The sequence below is a fragment of the Drosophila nasuta genome, chromosome 2R (assembly GCF_023558535.2).
Source record: "Drosophila nasuta strain 15112-1781.00 chromosome 2R, ASM2355853v1, whole genome shotgun sequence".
Taxonomy (NCBI): domain Eukaryota; kingdom Metazoa; phylum Arthropoda; class Insecta; order Diptera; family Drosophilidae; genus Drosophila; species Drosophila nasuta.
The window spans coordinates 3,746,909-3,767,430 of record NC_083456.1 but is presented as its reverse complement, the minus strand read 5'-3'; the positions used below and the strand labels follow the sequence as shown (position 1 = coordinate 3,767,430).

The 20,522-nt window shown below is 37.0% G+C and overlaps 1 protein-coding gene across 1 annotated transcript in view; it reads right to left on the bottom strand.

Annotated features, from left to right (window-relative positions):
- The window catches only part of LOC132786546 (myb-like protein I), a 50,894-nt gene extending 30,678 nt beyond the window's left edge, over positions 1–20,216 (bottom strand). Inside the window, exon 1 of the mRNA XM_060793095.1 lies at positions 18,736–20,216. Within this exon, the coding sequence (XP_060649078.1) occupies positions 18,736–19,862 (1,127 nt within the window). The 5' untranslated portion in view covers positions 19,863–20,216. The remainder of the gene's footprint in view (positions 1–18,735) is intronic.
- Positions 20,217–20,522: the final 306 nt, after the last annotated feature.

The following is a 20,522-nucleotide window of genomic DNA, read 5'->3' as shown; positions in this document are numbered from 1 at the left end:
GTACATACCTGAAAGAAAAATATATGTAAATTAAATTAAATTACGAGTATCAATTAAATTAGTAAATAATAGAAATCGTTCTTATTTCAAAATACTTCAATTCGATAAATATAACGCAGTTTTAAGTGTAGTCGAATGCTATCGATATCTAAAGGCAATGTGGCAACCCTTTGAATTAATATGACAAACAATAGTAGTTTTAAAGTCCTCAACGAACGAAATAAAAACAAGTATTCATTCATTAGAAGTCAACAAATTTTGAATAAACTTTAAATTTATTAATATTCATTGTGAATTATATTTATATATTTAATATATGGACAGCATTGGACACATACTTATTAAAAATTCGCCATATGAGCATTTTCTGCAAGTTTGTTAAATTGGTCAACTTCAATGCTTTAATATAACGGAATTTTACATAATTTTGGCAGATTTACCCCAATTTTCAACTATTAGCTCATATTTCCGCTACAGTTACAGTTGCAGCATGCCTCATTAAATTGTAAATATGAAAATGTAGCTCGATAATGTCACACAGATCCTAAGACAACTCCATTTCATGTCAAATTTCATTGCCACCGTCATCTTGAGCTTCACAACATCTTCATTAGATGCCAAGGTGCCGCTCAATGTTGGTTAAATGGCCCAATGCAACAAATTTTCAGGTGATCAAAACTTGAAAAGTTGCCGACTGCCAACCAACAGCCTCACAATGTTTAGGTCAAAGCGTCGAGGGCCCATTAGGCCAACTTATAGAGAACTAGCTGACCCAGTTTGTCAGCAAAAAAACAGTTTGCAAATTGTGACAGGTGAGCGCCTTGATAAACAATTAAGGCAATGCTCAAAGATAAAGGTGAATAACACCCACAACATTGTCGGTGGCATGTGACGGAAGTGACCTTGTCCCTGGATTGCAAACACTGCGCTAAAGCTCTTGACTGGTTTTTTTTCTTACTACTACTACTACTATTCATATATTGGACTGGCGCGTGTGTCGAGGCAAGCTGAGTCGAGCACTTTGGCGTCATTTAACGGTTTTTTGTGTTCAACTTGTTGGCGTAGGTGCATTGAACTTTTGTCGTTGGTGATTTTCATAATTTTACTTTTCCGGGCCGAAAACTTTCAATTGCCGTTGGCTGGTTGGCAGCTCAGCACATAATCATGCAAAATTCAATAACAACAACAACAACGGGAGTAGAAAAAAGTCTAAATAAAATCTTAAGCTGCATCTCTAATCTAAATCTAAATTTGCATTCGACTGTGAGGTAATATATAGCCAGCTGGCCAGGGCCATCGATCGTCCACTCTCAAGTGCTTTTTTCTTTTTTTAAGCGAATGCATTTGAAATTGAAAAATACGCGCAGCCAGCAAATCGCATGCGAGAAAAATGAAATCAAGGCAAAATTATGCGCATAAGTTGTGAACAAGAGAGAGGAAGGGGAGTTAACGAAAGAGATTTAAGCGGATGGGCGAAGAGAGAGAGAATAGCGTGGCAGCGGAGAGATAGGGGGTGTAGCAACGGCATACATATGTGGCCGTTATGGCGGCAAAAATTTATCAGCATGCAAGTGTCTGTGACTGTGTGCATGGAATTGCGGCACAAGAGAAAGGTGCAACAAGTGGCAGCCACCAACAACAGTGCCAAACAGCATCGAGATGCCAAAAGGTGGAAGCAGCTGCTGCGGCTGCGACGGCGACTTTGACTTGGGACTGCGATGCAAAACTGCGGCTGCTACTGCTGCTAAATCCAATGAATGCTTTATTGATTTCATACCACATTTGTGTGGAATGTGTGCTGGCAATTTGCAGGCAACAACAACAACAACGATGAAAAGTTCAATCAACTCAATGGGCCAAATCAAAAAGGTTTAGTTTCAATTAGAGGCTTCACAAAACCTCGACTTATCATCGATGTATCGATGTTGGGAATAAAGACATTTCATCGATTCACTTTATATAATTTTTAAGCTAGTTTCTTTAAAATTCTGACAAAGAAGTGTTAACCTTTCCGACAAAAAAAACAAGTAAGAAAGCTACAGTCGAGTGTACTCGACTGTGAGATACCCGCTACCCATTTTGAATAAAAGCAATATATTTTGCGGTATATTTCTCAAAATATACCAAATATACTACTAAAACCCAAAAAAAAATATACCAAATGGTATATTTGGTATATCGATATAGTACCGCATTCAAAATATACCATAGACAGCACAATATACCAGACTGTCGGCCAAAGCAAATTAGACCCCTAGTAAGTAGGCGTTTTTGCCCATACAAAAGTATTTCTTTAATAACTTCGACAATTTTTATCTGATCGCAACCAAATTTTTAGGAATCATAACTACTATAGTAATTATTATATATACCAAAATTCGTAACTCTAGCTTTAAAATTACGCTTGTTATTCGATTTTTTTTATTTGCGGGGGCGGAAGGGGGCGTGGCAAAAATTTGAAACAAACTTGATCTGCGTGCAAACATAACAAATGTTGTCGAAAAAAAATTATAGCTCTATCTCTTATAGTCTCTGAGATCTAGGTGTTCATACGGACAGACGGACGGACACACAGACGGACAGACACACAGACGGACAGACGGACATGGCTAGATCGTCTCGGCTGTTGAAGCTGATCAAGAATATATATACTTTATAGGGTCGGAGATGCCTCCTTCTGCCTGTTACATACATTTCCTGCCGGCACAAAGTTATAATACCCTTCTACCCTATGGGTAGCGGGTATAAAAACTCATTTGTATGTCTTCCTACAATGTCCTACGACTCCGAAATTCGGAGTCTGAATGCATGCTCAATAAGGCAGGATCGCATGATTTAGATCGCAAATGTGCGCTCAAACCGAAAGTAATAGACAAGCTACTATGTATGATTGAGTAGCAATTATAATATTATGGATAAAGTAAAAAATACTCGATGTATAGAATCAAAATATTCGAAACATCTACATATATCGTCCAATATCGATGTTTTCCAACTTGTCCCTTTTTTTTTTGGTTGCAAATTCTTGGCAGTTTCGTAATTGAAGGCTGGTCTCAACATTTTTTTGGTTTCCTTTGACATGTGAATTACCAGTTTTTAGGGGCAGTAAAATCCGCATATTACATATATTTATGGCAAAGGCATTCACCGACCAAACTGCCGGATCCGCTTGCCCTCCCCGCTTTACACCACTCCTTTATCTGGACAGTGGCTTGGCTTTTTATTTTGTTTTTGTTTTTGTTATTTTGCTTTTTTGCCGGCTCGCTGCTTTCTTTGCAACAAGATTTCAACATTGCAGCAAAAGCTGAACGTTAACGTTAACGTTTACTTTCTCCTTCGATGTGTACTTTTTCCTGCATTTTTATTACAAGTCGGCAACTGGTTGGGTGCAGGTCCAGCGCCACCACCTTCACCGCTCGCTTTTGGACTTTGCTTATCTTAAGCATTGGGAAAGCGGCAACTAGGCAGCCAGGCAGGCAAGTCGGCAGACAGACAGCTTCAAAAGCATCTTCAACTGCAACTTGCAAGCGACTGCGACTGTGTCTGTTTCTGTGGCAAGAGCACTGTGTGGCAAGTGGCATTGCACGAACCGAAGGGGCCCAAAAAACCATTGGCGATTGTTATCAACTAAATGGTGTTAAAGTGCGTGAGAAACATCAACGAAGACGGCGATGGAGACGCTGTGAGAGGATGTTGGTCCCGCGTGGGCAACTTTTACCCTATTATACAACAAAGGGCACCACAAAGCCAACTGCTCATCATAGCATCATAAAAAGAAAATGTGTCTGCTTCAAGACTTTTATGCATAACACAAGGAAATGCATTGCAAACGCAACAAACTGTCAGACGACGGTTAAAACTATACTAGAGACTAAGTAAAAAGTAAAGTGTATAAAGTAAAGTATTTCAAACCTAATGACTGTTCCCCAACAACAAACACTTTTCGGACTTGAGCGCGTGCCGCTTGCATAACAACAACGCCAAGGCAACAACGACGACGACACCAACACCAACACAAACAGAAAACTCAACAAGTAACAGTAACAACAAGAAAAGCTTTAAGCATAAAATGTTTATCAACAGTTGACGTCATGCAGGCGGTTAATAAGTAACAAAATTGAAATTTGAGTTGTAATTGAAATTCGGCATCGTCGCTGTTGTTGTTGCTGTCATGCAACATCGTGGCGTATGAGTAATATGCTTACTCCCCACCCTCTCTTACGTCCGCGGAATCGTGTGTGCGTTGCGCCTCAAGAGAGACAGCTTGCTGAAGTGTGTGCACTTCGCTGCTGAAGACTCAGAGGCAAATGTAACGACTACCATATTTTAGTTGGAATCTATTGCATCAAATGATGGCTCAATAATCCAGTCGAGGAAATAGAAGACGCGCAGATTTTTTAATTTGCTGAAAATGCACCGAATTGTCTGCATTGCACTTATTTCTAATTACATCTTGAAGCTAATTACTCAATTCAGAAGCATTTAATGCTTAATCACGATAATCATAAAGATTGATACTTTATGTTATGATTCTAGCTTATCTTTAGTATCACAGACTTCTTATTGAATCTTAAGGCTAGCTAAGCTTTTACAACTCAAGGAAAAATGTATACAACTTAATGTAAAAGAAAGAAATATTCCCGAGAAAGCATATGGTTTCTGCTTATCTTTAGCATATAATTATATATTTTAACATATTTCTAATCACATTTTGTAGCTAGTTAAGACCCTATGATTATACTCGGGGAAAATTAACTACAACTTCATGTAAAAGTGAGTAAATATTCCCCACAAAACATAAAGTTTGATACCATCTGGTTCCAGATTATCTTTACCACATAATATTATATTTTAGCAAATTTATTTAACACATATCCAGCATCTATGATTTTACTATACATACTGTATGTATATCAACCCGTGGCACAGCCTCTGCCTACGTTATAGGGAAAAATGTGTTAATTCAATTAAGATGCGCCTAATAAGTAATTTGCATAGGAAAACAATATGGAGCGCTAAATGAAATGCTGGTCAGTGAATCTCGAACGGCTCGATTGCTCTTCAGATGGTAGCGAGTAGTGAGTAGCGTGTGGCTTTCATTTCTAGTGTGGCTCTCCTAACTATGTGCTTGCGTAATTAGCGCCCGTGGGGCACATAAAGAAAAAGTGTAGCAAAAGGGGCAGAGCCCAAGCCGCGACCAATGTCGATGTTAACGCCGATGATGAAGTTGAAACAGAAACACATTTTTACGTTCAGCAGCCGTGGAAGCCTTTGAAAAGAAAGCAGTCGAAATGTTTTCATACCCGATACCATTCGAAGCACTTGACAAACATTGACGAATCAAAGTGAAGACAGAGATAGGCGAGAAACAGAGGCAAACTACAGAGACACAGAAATAGAAAACACAAAAAATATAGAAAATTACTGAACAAAATAATGTTATTATCAAAGGCCAGCCACTGAGAGAAGACAGACAGAGAGGCGACACACAATTGATTTGACATGCAGTCGGAGCGCCAAAAATACCTTTTGCATTACTTTGTTTATACCCACACACAGATATCACAAGATATAATAATAGAATGCGAACACGACGTGGAAAATGGAATTGGAAATGGAATTGGAATTGCCCGTGCCACAAGCTAAGGCAGCAACAAATGGTGAAACAAACCCAACTGATTTCACTTTGCAACAAAACTTTCCAACACAAAAATTAATCAAATGATGACGGCAACTTCGGTGGTGCTGGGTACTCTGGGCACTGGGGACGGAGCTGATGATGTCGATGACGACCCAGCTCGGCTCTCAGCTGATCTTCAAGTTCATCTCACAACGGTGGCGAAAAAAAACAAAACAAACAACAATACGAAACAACGCAGACAACTTCCGCTACAACAATAAAATAACAAACAGCAAGCCACAAGAAGCAACTAGCAACATTGTTGCAAATCTCTGATCCATTGTACAGTCTATAATTTAAGTTCATTTTGCACATTGGTTAAACGCAGAACAGCGTATTAAAACTTATACAAGTAAGTAACAAAAATAGATTAGGAAATGATACACGTTAATATAAAAACATTAAATTGTGATTAATAATATTAATATTAAAAAAAGTAATAATAAATCTGAGTTCAGAAAAATATAGATTTGAATTCACCAAAAATTAAATCACCAAAATCACCAAAATTAAAACTAGCATGAATTTTTATTTTTTCTTTTTTGAATCATATAACTATTTAATATTGCAACAAATATGTTACAATTTATTTCTTACACATACATATCATATAAGCCATTATTATAAGCCATTATTTTGTAGTAAAATTGAAAAATATTGAAAATTGTGCTATTTTAATTTCGCAGCTTCAGTTAATTTTAAATTCTATAAACAATAGAAAATATTTTCTCAAATAATATACTTTTGAAATAAATTTGCTCTGGATTTATCAACAGTATTGTTGAAGCTCTCATCATAAAATAGTTTCGTAACCAATGTGAATGTTTTTTTTTGCAGGACCACCGAGGGGCGATCTTCAATGTGCGTGTTCTTGTGTAAGTGCCCAACTGCAACTGTACTCGTGTTTATTTACGATCTCGCCAGCATTTGAGGGCTTGCAGAGTGCCATTAAATCGTTTAAATGGCTTTCCTGGCACTTCATAATATGCCGATCAGAGCGCCAAATTGCACTTTGCCCAACAGCAGCATGAAAAAAGAGCGCAAAAAAAAAGAGTTTTCTGCGTGTGGGCGTTGCCCATCGCCCAGTTGCCTACATGCTTATAAGTCCAACCGATGCGCCGCGGAGTCAGATCGCAAGATAACAGAGAAACAGAGAGTTTTGTGTGCAATGTTGCATTACGAGATGCAATGCTGCATTTGACCGCCAAACGACTTTGACTTTGCAGCAATGGCAATGGAAAAGGCAACTGCAACGGCTATGGTGATGGCGATGGCTTCGACCGCGTCTAGCAATTAATTGTATATTATTTGCGCGTCGTTTATTTGCCGCAAATTAGCCAACTTGCAATTTATCTTTAACAGGAAATTATTGTTATTGCCAAGGCGATCGGAAAACGACAACCAAAGACACAAATCGAAGTCAATAGCAACAACAGGCAAACAACCCATCGACTGCTTTGGGTAAAGTTGTAACATTTCCATTTTTATTTTCAAAGATAGAAAGAGAGAAAGAGACCGATGTGTGAATAACATTTTCACTGCAATTGAAATTGTAAGTGAATTGACAAGTTGAACAAAAGTTATATATATCATTGATTCTAATCTATAAGCAGCGAAGTCACATAACAGTCCTGATTGTATTTCTCTATCAATTTGCATGTTTTCCATTTCGTTGTAAGTCACTTTCCTTGTTAATTGAATAAGGCCAGCTCGAAATGGATCAGCACTGATGCAAGGTAATATTAGTTACTTGGCGGTTGGATGCACAAGCCACAGTCGATCCGATGCGGAAGCTAAGCGTGTCTCATGCAAAACAAACGAGTCAGTGCAAAGAGTGCAAAATCAAGTCGAAAGAGAGTGAAGAAAGTTTCCAAAGGGTCGACGTCTGTCACTTGACAATCGATTGCGACTCTCAGTATACATTTTCATTGATATTGATGGATTTTCCACTCAGGTTTCGATTTTCCAGTACCGATTGCCGGTTGTTTGTTGTTTGCACTTTCATTTTCAATTAACAAGTAACTGGAAAACAAAAGACTTAGGCAACGAACTTGCTACCAGCACATCGGAAGCGAATTGCTTTGAATGTTAAGGCTATCGTTGTATCTTCGTACATCTCAAATCGAATGGAGCCAAAAGAGTGAAGTTAGATGTGGGCATTTAAAGTACTCTAAATTCAAATAATTTGTATGTCATGTTTCCGATTAATGATACGAAAGAGAGATTATTGTGAATAACAATAACATTCAGATCCCTCTGATATCTAAGTTAAACAGTGCTAGTCAATCTCCTCATTCATTTTCCTTAGCTCAACATAAAACCAGTTCGATTGATATAATGTTTACAATTACTTGTTATTCTTATTTATACTGTCAATAACGCAGTTAAATTTAAATGAACACCTCATGCGGCGTGTTGATATTTGTATTATGATCTATTATTATAGTTTGGGAAGTTGTTTTTCTTTTTATGTGCGTGAAAATGGCTCATCAAGTAAAAGTATCGCAGGGGTCTCTGACCAAATGCCAGCATCAAGTAAAAGCATAAAACTTAAGAATTATGTATGTAGCTTCCTTGTTTACATAATTATACGGCCCTCGGGGTAATGGACTTTATGTTTGGGAAGCGTCAATTGGAAGCTCAAATAGAAAATAGAATCTCAGCAAATTAGCGCAAATTTTGCGTGACTTAATTAAAAAAATGAAACGAAAAGATATTACATCATAGGAAAGTGGAAGATCAACATCTTCTATCTCTTCATGTGCACGACAGTGGAACTGGAAAATGGATTTATGTGAAGATGTATGCATGATGACACGCCCGTTGGCCCACGATGTTGTTGCCTGCTTGGTTGGCTTTATGATTTGCTAGTCGCTTATATAACTAATTAGCAATCGACAAAATCCGGAAATGTTCGTCGGAAGTCTTATCTAAATATTACTGTATTAAACCATTCTAACTTGTTGCAGCTTAGAAAAGTTGACCACGTAACTTTAATATTTTTAATTGAAGGAAATAAATACAGTTTAATTTATTCCCCTAAAATATAATAAAATTGCTCGCAACTCTTAATTGTATTAAATAATATAAATTTAAGTTTTTTTTTTTTGTATTTTGCTTAATTGCATTTATACTTTTACATTAGAGACAATTATCTTAATTTCATTTGTGCGTTTGCTTGTCACTTTAAGTGAACAAAAGTCATTGTGGCAACAAACTTGCAGCGAAGGGGAAAAACTAAAATATTTTGCTGATAAATATTTGCGCTTAATTGCATTATGGGCAGCGGCAATTATGAAGTATACAAAAAATAATAAAACTCTAAAACTTGTTCATAAATAAAAGCCAAAGTGTCTCAAACATGAACTGCTGACTTTTTTTTGCCAATTTGCTGGAATTTGAAACGCATTTGAAATGATTAGAAAAATAAATTCAAAAAAAGTTAAACCTAGCGGAACAAGTTTGTGTAATTCACATGTCTACTTCTTTAAGTGTGAGTGTGTGTGTAATGTTAATAAAAGCAACGCACAGCACACTGGAGCTGAGCTTATAGTAGCCGGAGATGGAATGGAGTCATCTTGTGTGGCGCGAATTCAACAACTCAAGTTGAAGTTCGCACGGCACTTGTAAAATGCAAAAAGAAAACAATAAATAACATATACGAATAGGTGAAAAAATAGCTAAGAAATGCAGAAGTGCTACAACAGCTGCCTGACTGAAAGTACTTTCTTTCTTAATAAGATGCGCGCAACTTACAGATCGCAAACTCACAACTTTTCAGGGGCTTGAGTCAGCGCCGGAGTCATAGATGCGTCTGCCTCTTCGTCTTCTTCGACTTCATACGATGCTGCCACTGTCAAGTAAATTTGCTGCATGCCTCGAACTTGCTCTAATGCATGCAACAGCAGCTACCGCTCCTTTTCTCCATTCCCACCCCGGTCTTTCTACCAACGACAGCTGCAGCTGAGATGCAGCGACAACAATTTGTTCCTTCTCGGTCTTATCTCGTCTCTCTCTCTCTCTCTCTTTCTCATACACATTCTCTCTTTGCGAATGACACAAAAGTGAGTTTTGGGAACTAGCAAAGTGGCACAAAGGTTGCCTGCCAGACATGGAGACACTGAGGCAGGCAGGTGTTGAAAATGTGCCGCCGTCAGCACAAATTTGTTAGGGTGTCTCTTCAGAGTTCTTGCTGCAGTCGGGGAGGAAACGTGCAAGACCTAGTGAAGAAATTTAGGCTTTTGGGTTATTCGGCTTTTGCTGGGGTCATTTACTGTCCCAGGGACTTATTTTAAAGTGAATATGTATTATATCAAATAAAAATACTAACTATATATTATTATTATACTTTTATTGAATTATTATAAGAAATGTACGTAAGAGATATTAGCAAACAAACCTAAAGCCTATTTAAAAATTGTATACCTTTTATATTTTAATTTTACTCATGTTATATACCATATAGTGGATGTGTTTTGAATGTAGTATATTTATAATATAGTAATATTTAAGTTTGTTTAAGTATAATTTAGTATTTTCGGTACGTCATTTTGGTATTTTGTACGATATGGTATATATTTGGTATATTTTAGTATACATTTCAAATGGGGAGCGGATATCTCACAAAGTGACATAAATGTGTTAGAAATGTGCCGCGGTCAGCTCAAATTAGTTAGGGTGTCTGTTCAGCTTTTCTTCAGCCAAGCAACGTTTATAGTACATTTTTAGTTTTGTTTATAGTGAAAATGAGTAATGAGTATCTCACAATCGTGCATACTCGAATGTGTCTTTCTTACATGTTTATTAATAAACTATTGTCTAACACAACTCCATCACTTGAGCACAACAATCCTATTAAAATATTATGCTAAAAGATGACGTCTAAGTAAATTTGTAGTGTTTCTGCAAATTAACACAAATATAAATGCCATCTTGACTACTTAGCTGCTCTCAGAATCTTCACACCCACGCAATTTACGCGATACCCAAAAATAAACATGGACTCGAGCGGAGATAGAGATGGAGCTAGGAGACAAAGAGACGCCCACCAGAGTTGAGACAATATTTTGTCTTAAATTGCTACTTACTGCCAGAGCAAGACCAAAATGTATCCATCAAATATGAGAAACACAAAAAAAAAACGACCAGATAACATAAAAATTAATCAACAAAAGCAAAAGACAAACAAACGACTTTATATGAAGCCAAGCGCATGGAATACTTGAGATTTTTGGATTTTTGTAGTTTTAATTTAGTTTCGGCCACTGAATTTAACTGTCAGCGTGGGCAATTTTGTGTTGTTTTTGTTTGTGTGTTTTTGAGAGATTCATTTTAGAAGCGTGTGAAAAACAAATTTAAGTTTTACAAGTGAGTAAACAATTAAGCGAATGGAATAGAATGGAAAAGCATAGAATGAGATGAGATGAATTGAGTTGGGTTATAAGTGTCTATCGCTTCATGATATTCCCGCAGGGGCCAAAGTCAAAGAACTTTCGGTTACTTTCAAATTAAAAGCCTGTTTATTTTCTGAGCATTGTTCTTATACCATTTCCGTTTTCATAAATTAGTTGGAATCATGGAGAAATAGAATCTTTCCCTTCACACTGATCCATTACGTAATCCCTGGCAATAAATGTCATCAGTCCAAATTTGTGGATGATTTTACCATTCACTTGCTATGTTCCTTGCTTGTTTTGCCCATTTAAACGCTAATTTTAGATCTTTATTTTTTGTTTGTTAGCTCAAAATGCTTAAATGTTTACGATCATCTTTGGTGTTGCTGTTTGGCACGCACGCAGCTCAATCAGAGAATTTGTATAGCAATTTATTTAATTCAAGTTGCGTTTTCAGGTTTCTAATTACGTCGTTTGCTTTTCGGGTATGTAATTATTCCAAATTACTTTTAATTGCTGCAGGCGTTAAAATCGAAATCAAAACTGAAACTACTGAATCTCTTGATCAACCTATAAAAAAAAGACAATTAAACAGCATCGGACTTACGCACATTAAATGTTTTATTCATTCAAGCAAAGAAACCATACTTTAAATAAATTAAACACAACTTAATTTGTATAATATAAAAAGTTGCGCCACTTTCATATAAATTTATGTGATTTTTTTAGTTGGTTCTTGGTTAAGACGTTAACGAATTCTGCAAACTCTTTTTGTAATATTTGTAAAAATTTCCAATCTTAATAAAATTGAACTCATGATCCCAATATAGAAATTCTTTTACCTAAAGGCAACCGCAAGACTGAGTTTTAATTAAAATAAAAGTGTTTTTTGCTAAGTTTCTAAGCAATTTTGATGAACTGCTCTGATTTAGGCCAGGAAAAAACTATAGCAAAACGGCAACTGAAATACATTTTTCACACCTTCTGCTCCACATTCCGTTCGGAATTTGGAAGTGCCGTTAGCTGGGCTTCAATTGTTATTATTATTAATTAGAAAAAAATATTTGTTGTATACTCTACGAAAACAAAATGCCAAACATCGCCTGACGTTTATCGCAACCAGTGCATCAATGGACGCACCCGAATGGACCACGTCCAGCTTCAAAACTGGAGTTGAATTTGTTATTTTTTTCTTTTTATTATATTAGAACTTGGCCATGACATGCGAGGCTGAGTGCCTGGAAACTGTTAATTTTACGGGTCCGTGTCAGCAAATTAGTGAAAAGTTTGGCTTGCTCAGTAATTGGCTTAAAAACGACGTCAGACAAACAAAAAATAAAAAAAAAATCAAAACACGCTTCAGTGTTTACAAATTTGTTCATCCCTTTCTACCACTTCTCTCCTTGGTCCGCCCACACCACAATATACGTCAATCCGGTTTACATTTTTTCAGAATTTCTATCATCGAGAGATTTGCATTCGAAATTTGTGTAATTTGCATAACAAAAGCATACAGACAATTAACTGGTTTCCCGTGATGTGAGTTCGTTTGTGTGTGGAAGTGAATTTAAATGTTTTATACAAAGATAATGTTAAACAGGAATCTTTCTCCCAACCAATTGACATAACATATTTTCGCTTTCAATAACAACTGTTTGAATAAAAATACTAACAGCGCGAAGGTGTGTAAATATCCAATAGGCCATACTCAAATTGATAACAATAAATGCGTATAAAAATAATAATAATACAATTTAATTTAAAAAATAATTACAAAATCGTAAATTTAAGATTCATTTAATTGACCCATAAAAAGTGGAAAAAGTACCAGTTACCGATAATTCATAAAATTGCAAATTAAAAAGTAAGAATAAAAATATATTGAACAACAACTTTCATATCTCCAACTTTTTTTTTATATACCACGTGAAATTCTTGTTCAAAACTTTAATTACAAAAATTGAACAAAAAATGCGAAATACAAAACTACGAAATATGTTAATTAGTCAGACACGCGGCTATTTATGGTGCGACTCCAAAGGGAAATTGGTCAGCTTAGACACAACTCCGACTGTTGTCTCAGATAATTTAATGTTCATGTGTGTGTAGCAAAAGTAAAAGCGAATAAATAAGAATAAGCACGAAGTTTGCCAGCTAATGAATATGTCATTTGGGGTCACGCTTTGTCTTCGAAAGTATTGAGTTTAATACGCAAATTAATGAGGCTAGTTGATGAATATTTCAACAGTAATTTGGGAAAGGGATGATATAAAAATATATTTATAAGTAAAAAGCTCGAATATAATATTTAAAATCTATATAATATGGTTAATGCTCTGGCGAAAATCTAAAGTGAAAGATAAATATATACCAAATCACTTTTTAGTGATTGATTCTTATAGCTCTTGACTAGAAATTTAAATAGAGCTAAGAATGATTTTAGAAATATTTTTCTATTTTAAGATAATTGCACTTCGAATTATGAACTCAAATTATAAGCAAACCAAAAAATGAACGAATTTATATATTATATTTCTTAAGCTATGTATAAGTATAATCTCATTATTTTTAACATTGTTTCAGGTTATGTTTTCTTTCACTGTAAATAGTGTCACACCGACAAATTCACCCAGAGAATACAAAATCTTTCATATATAAAATCTTCGAGTTGAAGTAATAATCAAATAATTTGTTTAATATGTAAAAGCTTCTGGCTTAAATAGTCAATGTGTACTTGATATTAAGTAAGGGATTTATACAACTAGATGTTAAAAGTGACCTTCGATTTTAAATTGAAAATTATTTGTTTTCGTTTGTCATTCACGCAATCAAAGTACCTTCAAGGCTATACGAGTTGGCACAACGTTACGATTATCATTAAGAATCCCCATAAATTTGTCACTTAAGCTGGGACTTTAGGTTGTAAACAAAGCCTCTAATTGCTGTGGCTGCTGCTAGCTGATAAACGTAATTCTGTACTATTTATTTATAAGCACCAAAAAGCCAAGAAAATATGTATTCAAAGTGTGGAAAAAAACGAATATAGTAGAAAAATAAATAAGCAAGTTGGCGATGCTATCGGATTGGTGAAGATTTCTGAGCATTATTTACCAATCACTTATGGCTGATGAACTTGTACAGACATCTACAGCTCCGATTGCTCATCAGCTGAACCTTTTTGTGTTGGCTATTGCAAATAAGGTGCCTAATTAAATATTTAAAGAAACAAAATGAGAAAATAAAACGAAAACCAGAGATACTCGTAGAATCGCAAAAGAATCAAACTTGTTATATCTTCCGCTTTTGCTTTCAAATCAAATTTGTTAATTTGGTTTTATTTTTGGCAATACAACAACACATGCTATGTGGAATCGATTATGGCCAAGCCAAGAGCAATTATGGTATCAATACGGATAAAAATATGTATATCACCTCCGAGTTGAAAGCTAGAGGAAGTCGACTTTGTTGACGCTTTATCCGAGTGACTGAAGCAACAAACTTCTTTTACATAATGCCTCATTGCACGAGTAAAGTACATAAACAAAATGCCTGCTTAATTGGTGTTGACATTACAGTTGCTGCGATTGTTTCCCCTCTTCTTGCCTTCGTTGTCGTTGTCGCTGTTGTTGTCACACGCGCAAACAAATGACTTAAGCGTCGAACTCGCGACTGTTTCAGACTTTTTGATGCAATATTTACCCAGACTCAGACCGAAAATAACTAAAACAAAAATGAATCATTCATTTCATTTATCTCATTTGTTTGTAAATTGTATTATGACGCACACACATGTACATATAACTCATAACACAAAACAACGTTTTCAATGTCAAAGTTGTAATTGCTTAAACCAAAATAAAAGTTCACAAATTTTGTTTCATTTCTCTTGTGCACCCACATTTTGTCGCACAAGCAGCTTTAACTACTCAAATTTTAAGCTTGCTTCACTTCTCCTACACTTTAAATAGAGCATTTGAGCATATGTGCATTTAGATGAGTGGAGACCAACAATCAGATAGAGTAAGATCGAGTTTTAATTTCATTAAAATAAAATATGAATAAATAAAAAATAAAATTAGTTACTAATCAAATGTTATATGCATGCAAACAATTCAAAATAAACTTGCTCTTATTTTTTTTGGCTTTTGCGATCGCTCTTGTGACGTCTTTTTTAACACCTTCTTCGGCCACTTATGAAACAAAGGAATCCTGCGGGCTATACTATATAAACAGTTTATTTGTTAGCTCACATTCTAAATGCTTCAAAGCAAGTGGCCAAGTGGCTCACATGCCCTGAGGCTAAAGCTCTATAATTGAATTGTCAATGACATCAGACCGAAAATGCGATACGGACGAGTTCAACAAAATTTAAAGACAAAGAACCAAGCGGAAATGCAACTCGTACAATGGTAACAACAATTTACTCCCAGGCCGTGAAAAGCCCTTTCCCTGCCCTCTTCCCCTCCATCTCGTCCATGTGCAGCTACCTTTTCCACCCTGGCTGCACAACGTTTAGGGTTACCATGCACCGGTCTGTCACACAACTTTTGTTACATTTTGAGCATTTTTTGTGTGGCATATTATCTCTGTAATTATGCGAAAATGAAAACAAAAAACAATACAAGACCCCCACGGACTGTTGGTCTGTGACTCAGAGTCACCTGGTGTCAAACAACTGGGCTCAGATGTCGACACCTGTGCACCCGGTTGGGTCACGGGCCAAAAATGTGAACTCATATGTGAAGAGCGGTCGCCCAGCGCCTCAACTCGCTCACAAAGCCAAATGCCAAAACAAATATACTATAATGAAATTTCATATTATGCCTTCGGCCTTTTTGCGTCTGCATGTCATGGTAATTATCCAGCTAATGTTTGCCACCATGTATGGCAAATATGTAACATATGTGTGTCTGAGTATGAGTAACATGCAAATATGTTGTTGTGGGAAAGCACAAAGGGATGAGTCACACATTTGGAGCATAAGAATCGCATGAGTATTAAGTAAAGCAATGTTAAGGATGTTTTTTTAAGGGTTGGTAAGTTCTTTAATTTCCCTTGATATAGAAATTATATTTAATATAGGCATCAACATATTTACATCTCATACATGAAATTGCCGTTGACAAATTTTAAAAGTAATAACTCTGTTGTTGACAGACAGATATGAATAAATACTTTTCTATAACAGTTTAAAGTGATCAAATCGAGGTCTCATACATATTTGTTTATTCAGTTGGCACTGAGTAATACATTAATACTTAAAAATTGAAATAAAAAAATGTTTTTTTATATTTATTTGCATTATGTAAAAGTGAGTAAGTGGTATAACAAACTGAAGCGCTTTTGAGTGTAGGATTGTTACTCGTTTTCTGCTTTTCACTGAGGCGACTCTTCACCTGCTGTAAATACCCAATCATGAATTACGTTTATTACACAAGCATTTGTTTAATTTCTTAATTGCAAATTCAAATATCCATAGCAATACGGCGCACTTAGCTTCACGCCCCGTGGCTCTTTCGGCGTATCAAAAAGATGAAAACATTTCGCATTTGCCACGGGCGAATAAAATTTAACTTTCGTACGCCCAGACGGACGACAAAAAGACGACGATGCAGCATCGCATCATCATCGCATCGCAGTTCATTTCATCTCTTCAAACTGAAACTAAAAAACTTTCAAATGTATTCAGCAAGGCACCTCAACACTGACAGCCGCGTTAGACGCCTACACCTTAGCCGCATGCGCAGCCTCTGAGATGGTCATATACAAACAAATTAGTGTCAGGCGAAAAAAAATACATAAAAAATCAACAATCTCGTGAAAAGCAAAAGTGAGTAAAAATATGACACATACGATAGGTGAGGAGAAAGACAGGGGGAGAGAAAGAGATGTGGAATTTAAAAACAACACACATTGTTCATGTAAATAAAAAACTTTTACTTTTGATACAATAAAAACATCAAAAATATTTGCACATCATGCGATTTGATTTGCAAGCAAGTTGTAACGCACAAAATATTTTTAAATGCATCTCGATATTGATCAACAACAAGCATAACGACTACAACAACGACAATAACGAAATATTTTGCAAGAATTTTGAATCCAACAAAGTTTGTTGCCTAAGTCTTTTGATTGATTTTTTAGCTTCACATCCAATCAAATTGCATTTTTAGTTTTTTTTTTGCCGTTGGTTCAACTCTGCGCATGGCATGCGAGGAGAGATAATTTTACAAAGTAAAAGGCTTTTAAATAACATTTTAGCATGCACTTCGCCTTATGCAATCGGAACGTCGCCTACACTTTGCCTAACAAATACCTCCCAAGGAGCGAGACTCTGCACAACACAAATTGAAAGTAGTTTCATTTGAATTTTTAGTGCACAAATGCAAATAATTTAAAATGCCGATAATGCCACGCATCACATAATACAATCATTAAATACTTATTTTTATGAAGCAATTTATTGAAATTTTAGATCGAAGAAATAAAAAAATAATTGAATTGAAAATATTTTTACAACATAAATTTACTACATACATTAAAATGAATGTTCATCTAATAGGTCAGTGCTCTTTTCGTTTTAATAGCATCACTTAGGTTAATAGATAGATCATTAATCGATATCTTATATTTTCAATATAATTCACACAAAGCGGAGTTTGTTACACCCCTAAAAATTATTTCAACACTCAAGACGCACACGAAATGTGTGAAGATATAAAAATTAGCCAAATTCGAGACAAATTTGTAATTTTAAACACATTTCAGTAGTGTTTTTTTTGCTGTTTTACTGTCTTGTAAAGAAACACAAGAAATAACGCAACCTAAAAATAACTCAAAAACATTTGTATCAGGCAACAATGTGAGCGAAATTACCTAATTTTATGTGCCTGAAATTTGGCCAGCGCAAAAATTGCAATTTGCGTTTAATTTGGGGTCACATTTAACAGTGCGTGTTATGCAAAAACATAACACTCTGTTATGTTATTAACAGACTAGTGGTGCTGTTAAACAATTTCTGTTATCATTGCAGATTTCGTTCGCCGCTGCTTTTGTTGCTGGGCATTTTACTGTTACAGTTTTGAAGGCATTTTAATTGCAGCCCCCCGCGGCCAAGTTAAATGACACATGCTCTTGCAACATGGCCAGCCACTTTGTTGTTGCTGCCAAAGCTGCTGTTGCTGTCGGTGCTTTTGCTGCTGCTGTTACTGTTGTTGTTCATGAAGACTTTCACTTTGCAGCACGGAGATGAAATGGCTATTGACTCTTTGGCCAAAAATAAAGCGAACCAATTAACCCATTAGCGTATACTTTTAAATAGTTTTAAACCAGAGCAGAGTAATTTGTTGAAATTTCTAGAAAATGTTCATCGGCAACTTTGACCAAAGCAAAAACTTTGTAAATATCTAGTTAGGTAAATTTTGCAAAAAGTGTGAGAAGAACTTTGTATTTGAAAAAAGATAATAAATCTTGCTAAGCAATTTACATAATATGTCTCAGAGCGAGTAATTCATAAACAAATTATTCCAAATAGATTTATGTGCCACTCAAATTTAATTATTCAAATTTAATCTCATTCCTTGTGAAAACTATTCTTTATCTTTATCTCAAATTACTTTTTTTAATGAAAAACCATTTCGAAATGGAACCAAGACTCACCTTCTAGCTTGCCTGGGTATCGATTGGGTCCAACACACCGGCGCCTTGTGCAGTTGATGCATATTCCTTGACGACTTGTAGGTCAGATCGCCGCATTCCGTTTGCCACACCTGCAGATTTCCCTCCGCCGGATAGAAGGTGTACAAACTGTGCGTGGCGGATGCAATCACTGGCGATGACCCGCCAGCCTCCACACCAACTCCATCCACTCCGACTGCCACCAACGGCGACAGGGTTGCACTTGATATTGGCTGCACAAGCAGCGCTGCCTGACCACCGGCAGCCGATGCCGCAGTCACGGAACCAACTGCTCCGGACGCCGTGCTCTTATAGTTGAGCATGCGGCTGTTGCTAGAGATGACACCGGCGCTGCTGCAGCTACTCACATTGCCGTTGCCGTCGTGCTTCAGTATGAGGCTGCTGGGATCGTAGCCATGTCGCTGGCGTCCAATTGCATCCACGGAATGCGAGCGCAGAGCGCTCCGGGCTGGCGGCGTCACGTGCAGACGTCGTCCGCGTCTATATCCGGCCGCTGCGGAGGCAGCAGCGCCGGCTCCCACTGTGACGCCGCTGGTCAGTCGATGATTATGAATGCTCGAGGCGGCGCTGGCCACCAAAGGCTGTCGTTGTTTCTGATACTGCAGGCGTTGTTGCTGCTGCTGCTGTTGTTGATGCTTCAGTTGCTGCTGTTGCGACTGTTGATGCTGATGTTGATGTTGCTGTGATTGTTGTTGTTGCTGTGGATGATGCAGTTGCTCCTTGTAATATTCACGCCGCTGTAGCTGCGGTGCGGCCAGACTAAGTGCACCGCCTGCAACGACTCGCGTTGCTGACTTCTCGGTCAGGTTATTATTGTTGTTGTTGCTGCTGCTGTTGCTGCTGATGTTGCTGTTGTTGCTATTGTTAGTAGTGTTGCTGCTGGCACCGCCAGTTGCCGCTGAACTGAGCAGCGCCAACTTGCTTGCATTGTTATTGTTGTTACTGTTGCTACTGCTGTTGGCAGTTGCACTTGTTTGATGCTCTGAATCAGTTGAAACCCGATCCGGATCACTTTCGAAACCTTCGTCAAGGGATCGTGTTGGACTCAGTATGGGCTTTGAGTGCTGCTCTAATTTAGACGCAGACATGTCCACTTGCTGAGCTTCGTAACTCTCGGATAACAATATCTGTATCTATATAAATCTCAGTGTTACACTTGGTAACACTTTTGAAAAGTCGCAAAACTTTTCAACGATTCTTCGCGCATAAAAAACACAATGAGCTTTTCTGCTGCACTTGTTACAGTTGCAGTTGCAGTTGCTTCACACGCCACTTTTTCTTTTAATTTGCCATGCACTTTTCAATTTGGGTTGTTTTTCTTTTTGCTCTTTTTTCACTTCGATTGTTGTCTGCGGGAGTCGCGCCAAAGTTGTGTCATTAATTTGTAACCAGCTCTGAAGTCTACCCCACGTCTGTCTCGCACGAAAGTCGTTTTCAAACTGATCAGAGACTGCGGCTCAAAATGTCGACGACTGCCAGAGCTGCAGACGAAAGCATCGCTCGGCACTTGTTCCGACTTGTTCGCAGGGTTGTTATTGTCGCTACACCTGCTGTTGCTGTCTTTCCGAGCGTCTGAGCGGGAGAGCGACGAAGTGAGAGCGCGCGAGAGCTTTAGTTGAAAACAGCTGTTTGTAGTTACTGTTGCTGCGGCTGAAATATTTGCGATATGTCGTTGTAGTAAACAGAGATTTGTGTGTTATGCCGATACGGGAATGACATTGGAATGAGAATAAGAACTATTTACCAGC